The sequence below is a fragment of the Macaca nemestrina genome, chromosome 1, assembly GCF_043159975.1.
Source record: "Macaca nemestrina isolate mMacNem1 chromosome 1, mMacNem.hap1, whole genome shotgun sequence".
NCBI classification, from domain to species: domain Eukaryota; kingdom Metazoa; phylum Chordata; class Mammalia; order Primates; family Cercopithecidae; genus Macaca; species Macaca nemestrina.
Window position 1 is genome coordinate 188,520,379 of NC_092125.1, and position 14,247 is coordinate 188,534,625.

Here is a 14,247-nt window from a genome sequence, read left to right on the forward strand (position 1 = left end):
GTATTTCTCAGCCTTGAAAACTTAGAATTCAGTTAGGTTCATAGTTAATAACAGAAATGTGGGTAGTGTAGGACCAAGTATGGTCATGTAGTGAGTCAGGAGTGGACTGGGAAATCAGGGAGTTACTTTGACTGTACTATAAAGCATATTCATAGGAAAGTAAGATGATTTATAGAGCTGGCCAATGGAGCTTGTAGTCAATATGAGTATGTATGTATGCAATTGCGTGTGTGTGTATAATCTATAAAGTCTGGAAACAACTTTGGAATGCTGAGGCAGGTGGATCCCTTGAGGCCAGGAGTTTGAGACCAACCTGGCCAGCATGATGAAACCCTGTCTCTACTAAAAATACAAAAATTAGCCAGGCGTGGTGACGTACACCTGTAATCCCAGCTACTCAGGAGGCTGAGGCACGAGAATTACTTGAACCGGAGAAGCGGAGGTTGCAGTGAGCCAAGATTGCACCACTGCACTCCAGCCTGGGTGAGAGCGAGACCCTGTCTCAAAAAAAAAAAAAAAAAGTCTAGAAACAGACATTTCTATTTTATACTTTTTTTTTTTCAAATCAGTTAAGTTTTTAATGGCATGATATTTGCTTATGTTTCCAGACTATGGTTACAACGTGGTAACATGGTAGGTATATGTATAAATGAATAGTTCTAAGTGCTGAAAAAAGCTGGACTACATCATCAACTTTTTATTCTCTATTGGATATTCCCACTGGCATAAAAACATACTTCTATTTCTTAGTAAAAATCTTCTCTTAACTCTTCTTCTACCAGCTATTGTCCTATATCTTTACTGTCTTTTGTAGCAATACTTAAAGAGTTAGCTATACTTGTTAACTCCAATTTCTGTCTTAAATCATTTTCTCTTAAATCTGTTTCAACCAGTGTTTACTATGCCAGATCCATTCTCATCAGAGCCACCTCTGCATTGCCAGTTGTCATTTCTCAGTCCTTTTCTTACTTGAATATCAGCAGTTTTTGGTATAGTTGTTCACTGTCATCCTTGATTCATTTTCTTCATGAGGCTCTTAGAGTACCACACTGTCCTAGTTTTTCTCCTACCTTGTTAGCAGCTCCATCTCAGTCTCCTTTGCTCGCTCTTCCTGTTCTCTTTTTTCCTTGAAATCTAAAAATAAATAGTATTTTAAAAAATATCACACAATAAAGGTGACTTTTTTCTTTCTATGTACAGTTCTATGAATTTTAACAGATGTATACATTTTTGTAACCTATACCATAGCCAGGATATGAACAGTTCCATCACCCCAAAAAACTCACTCCATTATAGTTACAGCCTTAACACTTGGCAGCCACTGATCTGTTCTCCATCACTATAGTTTTGGGTTTTTTAAAGAACGTTATATAAATGGAAATATGTAGTGTGTTACCTTTCTAGATGGCTTCTTTTACTCAGCATAACGCCTTTGATATATTCCTCTAAGTTGTTGCCTGTATCTATGGTTTGTTCTTTCTTTTTGCTGGGTAGTATTCTGTTATATAAATGTACTACAAATTGTTTATCCTGTTAAAGGATATTTGGGTTGTTTCTAATTTTTGGCAGTTATGAATAGAGCTGCTATAAATGTTGATAACCAGTTTTCGTTTGTTTGTTTGTTTGTTTTTTTGTTAACAGAAGTTTTCATTTCTCTAGGGAGAAATCCCAGGAGTGGGATTGCTGGGTAATATGGTAAGTAAGTGTATATTTAAGAAACTGACAAATGGTTTTCCAGAGTGCCTGTACCATTTTGCATTCACGCCAGCAAAGCGTGACAGTTCTGGTTCTGCATCTTCATCAGCACTTGGTATTGTCAATATTTTTAATTTTACTCATTTTCATAGGTATGTAGTAATATTCATAATGATTTTAATTTGCATTTTTCTAAGAGCTAATGATGCTGAACATTTTTTCATGTACTTATTTGCCATTTGTATATTCTCTTCAGAGTAGTACCCACATCTTTTGCCTATTTTTAAATTGACTTGTTCATATCCTTATTTTTAGTTTTTAGAGTTTGTTATATATCCTAGATGCAAGTCCTTTATTGGATATGTGTCTTGCAAATATTTTCTCCCAGTCTGTGGCTTGTTTCTTCGATATTTTAATAGCGTTTTTGCTAGAGCAAGAGTTTTTGATATTAATGAAGTCCAACTTACCAGTTTCTTCTTTAATGGATTCTGCTTTTGGTGACGTGTATAAAAACTCTTTGTCTAATCCCAGGTCACAAAGATATTCTGCTGTGTTTTATTCTAAACATTTTATACGTTTTTGTACAAAATGTGAGGTTTAGATTGAGGTTTGTTTATTCATTTTGTATATTGATGTTCAATGTTTAGTGTTCAGTGTCCAATCCTATATATTAAAAAGACTGTCCACTCTTCATTGAATTGATTTTCTTTCTTTTTCAAAATCGATTGGCCATATTTGTGTGGAGATAGGGTCTCATGCTGTTGCCCAGGCTGGAGTCCAGTGGCACGATCATAGCTCACTTGCAGCCTCAAACTCCTGGGTTCAAGCAAACCTCCTGTCTCAACCTCCCAAGGAGCTGGGACACAACAGTTGTGCACCATCATGGCCGGCAATTTTTCCTTTTTTTTTTTTTCTAGAGACAAGATTTCGTGATACTGCCCTTGCTGGTCTCGAACTCCTGGTCTCAAATGATCCTCCTGCCTCAGCCTCCCAAAGTGCTGGGATTACAGGCTTAAACCACCATGCCTGGCTGCTTTAGAGTATTTCTTAAAGTTCATGTGATTCCTCTAACTTTATTCTTCCCTTTCAGAATTATTTTAGCTCTTCCATTTCCTTTGCCTTTCTGTATAAATTTTAAAATTAGCTCGTCTGTATTTTAAGAAATCTGAGATTTTGACTGATATTATATTAAACCTATATATCAATTTTAGGAAAATTGAAATCTTCACTATATTGAGTCCTCAATCTGTGAACACAGTATATCTCGCTATTTATTTAGGTCTTCCTGGATTTCTTTCATCACTGTTTTATAGTTTTCAGTCTATAGATGCCTACATGTTTTGTTAGACTTACACCTAAATATTTTACTTTTTGAAGTTATTATAATTGGTTTTAAAAATTTTATGTTTGTATTTGTATATTGCTAGCATAAAGAAATATGTTTGGTTTTTGTATGATGATCTTGTAACTGAGTCCTTGTTAAATGTACTTTTTAGTAAATTCCTTGGGAGTTTCTAGGTAGACAATCATGTTATTTTTGAATAAGGACAGTTTTATATCTTCCTTTCCAATCCGTATATTTTTATTACATTTTCTTCCTGTGTTGCACCAGCTAAGATTTTCAGTACAATGTTGAATAGGAATGGGGAGAATGTACATCATTGCCTTATTCCTGCTATTAGGAAGAAGGCATTGAGTCTTTCAACATTTAATATTTTGTACGATGGAGGATTTTTGTAGATACCCTTTATCAGGTTGAAGAAATTTACTTCCATTATAGGTTTGCTAAGAGTTTTGATGTTGCTGTTGTTTTTAGTCATGAGCAGATGTTGTATTTTGTCAAATCCTTTTTTCTGTGTCAAATTGTATGATCATATGTTTTTTCTTCTTTAGACTGTTAATATGGTAGATTACATAAATTGCTTTTCAAATATTGAACCAGCTTTGCATTCACAAAAGAAAGCCCACTTTGTTTTGGTATATTATTTTTTATATATGTTTCTGGAGTTGGTATGCTGATATTTTGTTGAGAATTTTTGTGTCTATGTTCATGAAAAATATTGGTCTGTGTTTTCTTTTCTTCTCCTTCTTTTTTTAAATTTTTTTTTATTTTGAGACAAAGTTTCACTGTATTGCCCAGGCTGGAGTGCAGTAGTGCAATCTCAGCTCATTGTAACTTCTGCCTCCCAGGTGTAAGCAGTTCTCCCACTTCAACCTCCCAAGTAGCTGGGACCATAGGCATGCACCACACCCAGCTAATTTTTTTTTTTTTTTTTTTTTTTTTGGTAGAGTCAGGGTTTCACCATATTGCCCAGGCTGGTCTCAAACTCCTGGGCTTGTATGACCCGCCCACCTCGGCCTCCCGAAGTGCTGGGATTATAGATTTGAGCCACTGTGTCCAGCAGTCTGTAGTTTTCTTCCTTGTCTTTTTTTTTTTTTTTTTTTTAATACTGTTATTGTCTGGTTTTAGTATAGAGTAGTGTTGGGATCATGAAACGAGTTTGGATGTATTCCTCTTTCTTTTTTCTGGATGAAATTTTATAAAATTGGTATATTTTTTCTTTAAATATTTGGAAGAATTTGCCTGTGAAACCATCTGTCACTGGAGATTTATTTTTCAGAAAGTTTTTGGCCACATATTCAATTTCTCTTGTAAATATAGAACTATTGGCCAGGCACCATGGCTCCTACCTGTAATCCCAGTTGCTTGAGTCCAGGAGTTTGAGACCAGCCTGGGCAACGTGGCAAAACTCCATCTCTACAAAAAATACAAAAAATTAGCCAGGCATGGTGGCATGCACCTGTGGTCCAAGCTGCTAGGAGACCAAGTTGGGAGGATCTTCTCAGCCTGGGATGTCAAGACTGCAGTGAGCCATGATTGTGCCACTGTATTCTCTAGCCTGGGTGACAGAGTAAGACCTTATCTCAAAACAACAACAAAAAACAAAAAGACTATTCAGATATCTGTTTAATCTTTGGTGAATGTTGGTAGTTTGAGTTTGTGAAAAATCAGTCCATTTCATTAAAGTTGTCCAATTTGTATGTGTAGTTATCTCTAATAATTCTTTTTATTTATTAATTTTTTTGAGACAGGGTCTCACTTTGTCACCTAGGCTGGAGTGCAGTGGTGCGATCTCGGCTCACTGCAGCCTCAACTTGCCTGGGCTCAAGTGATCCTCTTACTTTGTTCTCCTGAGTAGCTGGGACCACAGACATGCACAACCATGGCTGGCTAATTTTTGTAGTTTTTGTAGAGATGAGGTTTCACCATGTTGCCTTGGCTGGTCTAGAACTCCTGGGCTCAAGCAATGCACCCACCTCTCATATAGTAATATGAGACAAAATCCCAGCCACCGTGGGATTACTGCCTGACCCTTTTATTGTTACATGATATTCTTCTTTATCTGTGTTGTTTTTTTGTGTGTTCAGAGTCTACTTTGTCTCATATTACTATAAACATTCCAGTTTTGTTTTGATTAGTGTTTACATGGTACATACATTTTCCATGTGTAAACATTTAATCGTTTTGGTCTACCTATATCATTATATTTGAAGTGAGTTTTTTGTACTCAGCTGGTTTTTGATAAATCTTATGGAGTATATTGATAGTTCTTGTTTAGTAGGCAGTCTGTCTGGTTGGGTTCAGACCCCAAGTTTCAACCTGGCTGCTATAGCCTACAATTTCAGTGAATGTCACTTCTGTTTATTATATGCTGAATTGGACAGATCTACATTTCTCTACTTGGGCTGGGGCCAGAAGTTCATAAACCAGTTTATGGGCTTGCTCTCCTGAGTTCTTCATCTCTGTTCTTCATCGTCTTGATCTCCCTAGTACTTTCTGGTTCCCTGAGAAACAGAATCCTTTTCTGTTCTCTCACCAGGAACTTAGAACAGTTACCCCTTTCTGATGTATACTTGCATATCTAGGTCCAAGCAGCAGGAAAATGGAAAAAGATAAAGTGAGAATTGGCCTCATCCTCTTAAAACTACTGCTTCACCAAAAGAGAAGAAAGTCTCCCTTTTTCAGAATTTTGACTTCTGATGATTCCCGTTGCTACTGGTGCAGCTGCTGCTGCTGCTGCTTTCACTGCCATCACTATAGGATTGCCCGGAGGTTGCGGTATGAGAAAATGGAGAAAAGAAAGTGGAAAAAATGGGGCATTTTTCACACTCTCTGAGTATGAGGAGTTCTCTTTCCCATTCTTTGAGAGGCTTTTCCTGGATTTCTTTCTGTATGCACCCAGTGATCACTACTGGGCTTTTGAATGTGTTAAATTCAGGCTGGGTATACTAGAGGGAAAAAAAAAAGGATAAACTCACTGCTGGTTTAGTGGTACTTCAGATTCTGGTCTCCTTTCCCAGTCTGTCTACTACTAATGACTTTTCAGCATCTTCAAATACTACTCCGTATATTCTTTCCAGGTTTGAAAGCTGCCTTCTGTGGGAGAGAGAGAGTAAAGTGTGCTTACTCCATCTTATCAATCTCTAGAAGCCTAAACTTTTTAACCTATTTATGTCTTTATATTTTAAGCGAGCTTGTTGTAGGCAGTGTATGATCAGATCTTGCCTTTTTATCCAATGTAATAATCTCTGCCTTTTTTATTAGGCTGTTTAGTCTGCTTACATTTAACATGGTTGTTGATATGGTTGTGTTTAAATCTACCATCTTGCTATTTGTTTTCTGTTTGTCATCTGCTCTTTGTTCTCTTCTTTTTATTTTTCTGCCTCCTTTTTCATTATCTTCCATGATTCCGTTTTATCTCCTTTGTTGGCATATTAGCTGTATCTTTTTGTGCTTATTTGAGAGTGTATAGTATATACCAGAGGTCAGCAAACTTTTTCTATAAATGTCCAGATAGCCTAAATGTTATAGGTTTTGTAGATCACACTATCTGTTGCAACTACAATTCTGCCATTGTTGCACAAAAGCAGCCATAGACAATAGATAAATGAATAACCGTGGCTGTATCCCAATAAAACTTTATTTACAGAAACAGGTGGCAGGTCAGATCTGGCCTGCAGGCTGTAGTTTGCCAACCTTTGGTTGTACCTTTAGCAACATCTACTTTCAAGTGATACTGTACTATTTCACTAATAGTATTAGTACCTTATCACAGCATACTTCCATTTCTTCTCTACCAGCCTTTGTGCTAATGTTTTCACACATTTACTTTTATACAAAATGTAAACCTTAAAATACATTGTTACTGTTTTTCTTTTAATAGTTGTGTTTTCAGGAGATTTAAATAATAAATGAAGTCATTTGAATTTATCTACATTGCTACTGTTTCTACTGTTCTTCATTTTTACGTGCAGATGCATATTTTTCATTTGGTATTATTTCCTTCCGCCTGAAGGACTTCATTTAAAAATTTTGCTATTGCTGGGCAGGATGTCTCACACCTGTAATCCTAGAATTTTGGGAGGCTGAGGTGGGAGGATCACTTGAGTTCAGGAGTTTGAGACCAGCCTGGGCAACAAAGCAAGACCCTGTCTCTACCAAAAAAAAAAAAAAAAAAAGGAAGAAAGCAAAAGAAGGAAAGAAAAGAAAAGGAAGAAAGAAAAAGAAAAGAAAAGATTAGCTGGGCATGGTGGCATATACCTGTAGTCTCAGCTACTCAGGAGGCTCAGGCAGGAGGGAGAATTTCTTGAGCCCAGGAGTTTGAAGCTGGGCATGGTGGCTCATGCCGTAATCCCAGCACTTTGGGTGGCCAAGATGGGAAGATTGCTTGAGACTCTGTCTCTACAAAAAAAAAAAGAGAGAGAGAAAGAGAGGGAGGGAGAGGGGAGGGAGGGAGAGAAGGAGAGAGAGAGAAAGAGAGAGAGAGAGAAAGAAAGGAAATGAAAGGAAAGGAGGGGAAAGGGAAGAAAAGAAAAGAAAAGAAAAAGAAATTAGCCACCATGGTAGCATGCGTCTGTAGTCCCAGCTAGTAGGGAGGCTGAGGTGGGAAGAACACTTGAACCCAGAGGTCAAGGCTGCTATGTACCGTGATTGTGCCATGGCACCACAGCCTGGGTAACAGAGTGAGACTGTGTCTCTTAAAAAAAAGGAAAAAGGGCCAGTGCAGTGGCTCACACCTGTAATCCCAGCACTTTGGGAGGCTGAGGCAGGTGGACCATTTGAGGTCAGGAATTTGAGAGCAGTGTGGTGAAACCCCGTCTCTACTAAAAAATACAAAAATTAGCCGGGCATGGTGGCAGGTGCTTGTAATCCCAGCTACTCGGGAGGCTGAGGCAGGAGAATCGCATAAACCCAGGAGGTGGAGGTTGCAGTGAGCTGAGATTGTTCCACTGCACTCCAGCCTGGGCAATAGAGCAAGACTCAGTCTCAAAAAACAAAAACAAAAAAAAAACAAAAAAAAGGAGAAAAGAAATTTCTGCTATTGATGAATTATTTCAGCTTTTCATAATAAGCGCTTGTCATCTACATGTGAGTTAATGTTAGTGAGGATAGGAGCTGGTGGTTTGGAACCTTCACTCCACCCGACCCCCTGACCTCCCTGGGGAGGGGAGAGGGGTTGCGTTTTGAGCTAATCACCAGTGGCCAATGTTTAATCAATCATGGCTATATAATGAAGCCTCTATCCTCATGTCCCATGGTCAGCCCTGTGGAACCTGCTTATTTGAAAAGTTGACCTCCCATATGCGTGGATTGCAAGTCTCATGAATACTGTATTTTCTTTTCTCTTTCCTTTTCCCTTTTTTTTTTTTTTTTTTTTTTTTTGAGACGGAGTCTCGGTCTGTCGCCCAGGCTGGAGTGCAGTGGCGCAATCTCAGCTCACTGCAAGCTCCGCCTCCCGGGTTCACGCCATTCTCCTGCCTCAGCGTCCCGAGTAGCTGGGACTACAGGCGCCCACCACCGCGCCCGGCTAATTTTTTCTATTTTTAGTAGAGACGGGGTTTCACCATGGTCTCGATCTCCTGACCTTGTGATCCACCCGCCTCGGCCTCCCAAAGTGCTGGGATTACAGGCGTGAGCCACCGCGCCCGGCCTTTTTTTTTTTTTTTTTTAGATGGAGTTTCACTCTTGTCGCCCAGGCTGGAGTGCAATGGCGTGGTCTCGGCTCACTGTAACCTCCTTCTCCTGGGTTCACGCGATTCTCCTGCCTCAGCCTCCGGAGTAACTGGGACTACAGGCACACACCACCATACCCGGCTAATTTTTGTATTTTTAGTAGAGATGGGGGTTTCACCATGTTGGCCAGGCTGGTCTTGAACTCCTGACCTCAGGTGATCCACCCACCTCGGCCTCCCAAAGTGCTGGGATTACAGGTGTGAACCCCCGCGCCCAGCCTTTCTTTTCATTTTTTAAAAATTTTCCTGAATACTGTATTTTCTATTTATGTTTGGTTGAAAAAAAATCCTTGTATAAGTTGACCCATGTTGTTCAATCCCATGTTGTTAGGGGTCCCTTGTGCATGTTTCCTGTTTGTGGAGATACGTATTTTGGCAGTTTCATAGAAATGAGATTGGTAAGAAAGTAAACCCCCAGTGTTCGAGGAACTGCTTCCAACACTTTCCACCGTTACCACCCTAATTCAGGCCAATGTGATCTCTCCCTTGAATTATTTACAATAGCCATGTAACTGGCCTCCCTGTTCCTACCCTTGCCTCAGTACAGTATATTCTCAACACAGCAGCCAGGGTGTTAGTAGTCTGCTTAAAATGCTGCAAAGGTTCCTCATTTAACTTAGAGTAAAAGCCAAATTCCATACAGTAGTTTACAAGACTCCAACTAATCTGTCACCCTTCCCTGCGTTACTTCTCTAACTTCTCTTTTACTGTCCCACTAGCTCATCCTGCACCAATCATAATGTCCTCCTTGCTATTCTTTGAACATGCCAGGCATGTTCCTGTCTTTGGATCTTTATATTGTCTATTGCCTCAGCTTGTAAAGTTTTTGACTCAGATATTCACATGGGCAAATCCCTCATCTTCTTCAAGTTTTTGCTTAGTTGTTACCTTCTCATGAAGAAGGCCTACCCTGTCCACCATATTTAAAATTACAATTTACCTTCCAGCCCTTTATACCCAACCTTGATCTACTTTTTTTTTCTATAGTACTTGTCTTCTAATATACTGCAATTTACGTATTTTTTGTTTATCGCCTTTCTTCTACTAAAATAGAAGGTCCACAAGGGCTGGATAAATATTTTTAAAAATCTGTATGGATTAGGTGCTGTGGCTTATGCCTGCAATCCCAATGCTTTGGGAGGCCACGGCAGGAGGATCACTTGAAGCCAGGAGTTCAAAACCAGCCTGGGCAACATAGCAAGACCCTCTCTTTTCAAAAAATAAAAAAAATTAGCTGGGCATAGTGGTGTATGTCTGGAGTTCCAGCTACTTGGGAGGCTGAGGCAGGGGAATCACTTGGCCCCAATGAGCTATGATTGCACCTTTGCACTCTAGCCTGGCCGACACAGTGAGACCCTGTGTCTAAAAAATAAAAAAATCTGAAGGCATCAGAAAATACCAAGGCAATGAGAATTTGTGAGGCTAAGATCTGGTAGAAGGGAAAAGCTAAGAGAGGTGAGCCCAACATTTAGGACCACTCAAGGTGATTGCTGTTTACAAAATTAGCAAGGATAAGAGGCTGAGAAACTGAATAGGGCTTTCAGCAGTCTTGTGGAGCTAGAAAGGCAAAGTGCAGAGAGCTTTAAGGAGGAGAGGCCCTGGTAAACACCCCAGGCTTTTTATTGGAACCCTGAAGAGTTATACCCTAGCAGTAAGGGTGAGCCAAAAATAGACTAGTATTCAAAAGTGCTGAAACCTAATTTTTATCATCTTGATCCTGCTTAAAACAATCTTCCTTTAGCTTAATTACCTGTCAAATAAGAAAAGTAAATTTCTGAAGGAAGGTACATGTTCCAGAGCCTCAGTTTATTTCTACAGTTTTCCATATACTATAACTGAAACTCAGTATAAAATAACCAGTTATGCAAACTGACAAGATTTGACTAAACACCAAGAGGGAAAACAAAAAAAGACAAGAGAAACAGGCCCAGGAAATCCAGATATTGTACTTATCAGATGTATATGTTAAAGTCATTAAAGAAGACCCTCCACGTCTGTAGTAGGAGCAAAAAAAAGGGAAAAAAAATTAAAGAAAACCCGAATTGGCCGGGTGCGGTGGCTCACACTTGTATTCCCAGTTGCTTTTATTTTCGCTATGAAATTTTGCAACCATGATAAATTATATTTTATGTATTATGAATTTGATGTATTATTTAATATATGAAATAAATTATGGATTTAAGATTAATGTAGATGGCTGAAAGGAAGTGTTAGTTTTTAATGATCCGTTGTGAACTTTAATATTTCAAGGTTTTCTAAATAATAAAAAGCCCTACTAAGACTTCACAAATTGAGGCTGGGCATGTTGGCTCATGCCTGTAATCCTAGCACTTTGGGAGGCTGAGGCAGGTGGATCCTTTGAGCTCAGGAGTTCGAGACCAGCCTGGACAACGTGGAGAAACCCCATCTCTACCAAAAATAGAAAAATTAGCCAGGCGTGATGGAGCATGCCTGTGGTCCTAGCTACTCGGGAGGCTGAGGTGGGAGGATCACTTGAGTCTGTCAGGTGGAGGTTGCAGTGAGCCTATGTCACGCCACTGCACTGCAGCCTGGGTGACAGAATGAGACACCATCTCAAAAAAAAAAAAAAAAAAAAAAAAAAACTTCACACATTGAGAAGTCGTTCTAAGTTGGACAGCTGTACAACTAAAAAATCCTGAAAAATTTCTACCATTAGGAAGTAGGTGAATGGGAGGAGTAGATGTATCCAGGGGACAATGAGAATTGGTTTGTTCTGATAATGGAAGATTAAAAATCAAATAAAAAATGGCTTATAGTCTTATTTTCAGTTTTCTTATCAGGATTATTAAATTCACTAATTTTAAATCTTAGTAGACATGTGTCTCTTTGAAAATAAAAGACACTTTTTCAAAAGTAATCAAGAAATGTCAGAGTATAATTGGAGGCTGTAAATCACACAGTTCAAGCTGTTAAGACATCCCATAAGCGTAGATAATGAAGATTTGACCAATAATTGCAGTCAGTTGTTTATATAAAGCTAAACCGTTAGAAAATTTCAGTGTGACATAATCTATTTTTAAGAGAAAACACATAGCATTAAGTTTATCATCTTAACCATTTTTAAGTTCAGTAGTGTTAAGTATATTCACATTGTCATGCAACAGTTCTCTAGAACTTTTTCATCTTGCAAAACAGAAACTCTATACCCATTAAACACTAATTTCCTCTCCCCCTACCTCTTCTGTTAGCAACCCCTTTTATGCTTTCTGTTTCTATGACTGATGCAGAAAAATTGGAACCCACATGCACTGTGAGTGGGAATGTAAAATAGCATTTTTACATTATGGAAACAGTATGAAGGTTCCTCAAAAAAACAAAAAAACTAAAAACAGAATTACCATATGATCTCGCAATCCCATTTCTGAGTATATATCCAAAAGAATTCAAAGCAGAATCTTAAAATAATCCCGTGTTCATTGTAGCATTATTCACAATAGACAAGAGGTAGACACAACCCAAATGTCCACTGATGAATGAATGGAGAAAAGGTGTTATATACATACAATGATGTATAATAGAGGCTTTAAAAAGAAAGAATTCCTGTCATATGCTACAACGTGGATTAACCTTGAGGACATTGTGCTAAGTGAAATAGCCAACCACTAAAGGACAAATATTGTATGATTCTGTTCATATGAAGTATCTCACATAAAAGTGGTTGGCCATTACAGGCGTGAGCCACTGCACCTGTCTACTAGAAGCTATTTCTGTTCTGTTTTTCTTCCCAGCTCAGGTTTTGCTTGCTTTCCACTATCTTTCAGCATTATGCTTTTTTCCAATCTAAACCAAAAAGAAAGGAAATGATTCTGTTTACATATGCACTGTTTTCCTGGGATTACCCTCTGCTGCTTTTTCCAGTCTGGATGGAAATTTTCTCTTGAACTCTGCTCTACCACTTCCTGTCCTTTGAAGCCTTGAAACTGTTATAAACACTAATTGGCATCAGACACAAAAGATTATTCATTAACTTTTCTCGTCAAGACTTACAGCCCCTTCCAAGCCTGAGTCTAATATTTTTAAAGGACTCATCTTTTTCCTTTCTCCTTAACAAACATTTAGAATACATTTGAGCAGAGTATGGATAGTTTTTAAACAATTGCTTTATATGCCATATTTAGTTTAAAAATTATTTTACATTAATGTAAATTGTATTTATTTTTATACTTTTATTTTCACTACTTTTGCTTCTAGGCAAAAAGCAAAATAAACTTTTCATCTTAAAGAAAAAAAAGTTATTTTCCCATAGACACATTATAAATGGCGGTTCAATGTCTTAAACTCCTAAGTCTTTTTTAACTTGAATCACAGTGCTATTTAATTTATAAGTGACAGTAGCTATATCCTCGTTTTTAGGGCACAGGGACACATTTCCCATGAGTTATTCTAGTATTGCATAGAGAAAAGTACTGTGCCTGCAGTGTCCCAGGAATTTGTTCACCTTTCAATGCTACCAGCATAGAATCATAGACTGTATGAACTAGAAGGGACTTCAGAGATAAAATTATCTTAACTGCTTATTTTATGAGGGAGAAAGCTGAGAGCCAGGGAAGCTATTATAAATGACGTCTCTTTTAGTAGCATCTTCTCACCACACATCAGTGAAATTTGCATGTTTTTTTCTTATTTTTTGTTGTATAAATTTAATGTATACAACATGTTTTGATATACAAGTACATATATACATATATAGTGATACGCAATTACATACATGCATAGTGAAATTATAAAATTTTTATAAAATTATATATAATTTATTATAAAATTATAAAATTTTTTGATCTTTCTGCTTAGAATACCTGATCAACTCCTTAGTATCGTCAAGATTCAGTTATTCAGTGAAATTTTGTGTCAACTGCCCCCCCCAACCCTAGCACATAAATTGGTTGCTCCCATCTTTATGTTCTCTCCATACACTGTATATAACTTTTATGTCACTTGTTAGCTACTAATTGTAAGAAGTCACCAAACAGCTCTATACTTCAGTTTGGTCATCCATAAAATAATAACAGTAATAATAGTACTACCTTTTAGTAGCTACTGTCATCGTTGATTAATTGTGATAGTGATTTTTTTTTTTGAGATAGAGTCTTGCTTTGTCTCCCAGGCTGGAATTTGGTGGCCCAGTCTTGGCTCACTGCAACCTCCACCTCTTGCGTTTAAGTAATTCTCGTGCCTCAGCCTCCCAAGTAGCTGGGACTACAGGTACACACCACCGTGCCCAGCTAATTTTTTGTATTTTTAGTAGAGACTGCGTTTCGCCATGTTGACGAGGCTGGTTTCAAATTCTCCTATAATTTTACCGTTTCAAAAATGTAAATGTTAACGTAGATGGAATGGTATAATGTAGCTTTGGGGGATTGTCTCTTTTCACTCAGCATAATTCTCTGGAGATTTTAAGTTGCATGGTGCTGTTGTGTGTTATCAGTTGCATGTTTTTTTATTGTTGAGTAGTATTCC

General features: G+C 38.0%; 1 protein-coding gene across 4 annotated transcripts in view; it reads left to right on the forward strand.

Annotated features, from left to right (window-relative positions):
- LOC105494931 (zinc finger SWIM-type containing 5) overlaps positions 1-14,247 on the forward strand; it is a 197,969-nt gene that overhangs the window by 65,622 nt on the left and 118,100 nt on the right. Inside the window, exon 1 of one of the 4 annotated variants that reach the window (XM_011763968.3) lies at positions 5,661-5,815. The exons of the other annotated variants lie outside the window; for them this stretch is intronic. Coding sequence (XP_011762270.2) covers positions 5,737-5,815 — 79 coding nt within the window. The 5' untranslated portion in view covers positions 5,661-5,736. Of the gene's footprint in view, positions 1-5,660; positions 5,816-14,247 lie in introns of those variants that run through there. 4 annotated transcript variants of the gene reach the window in all.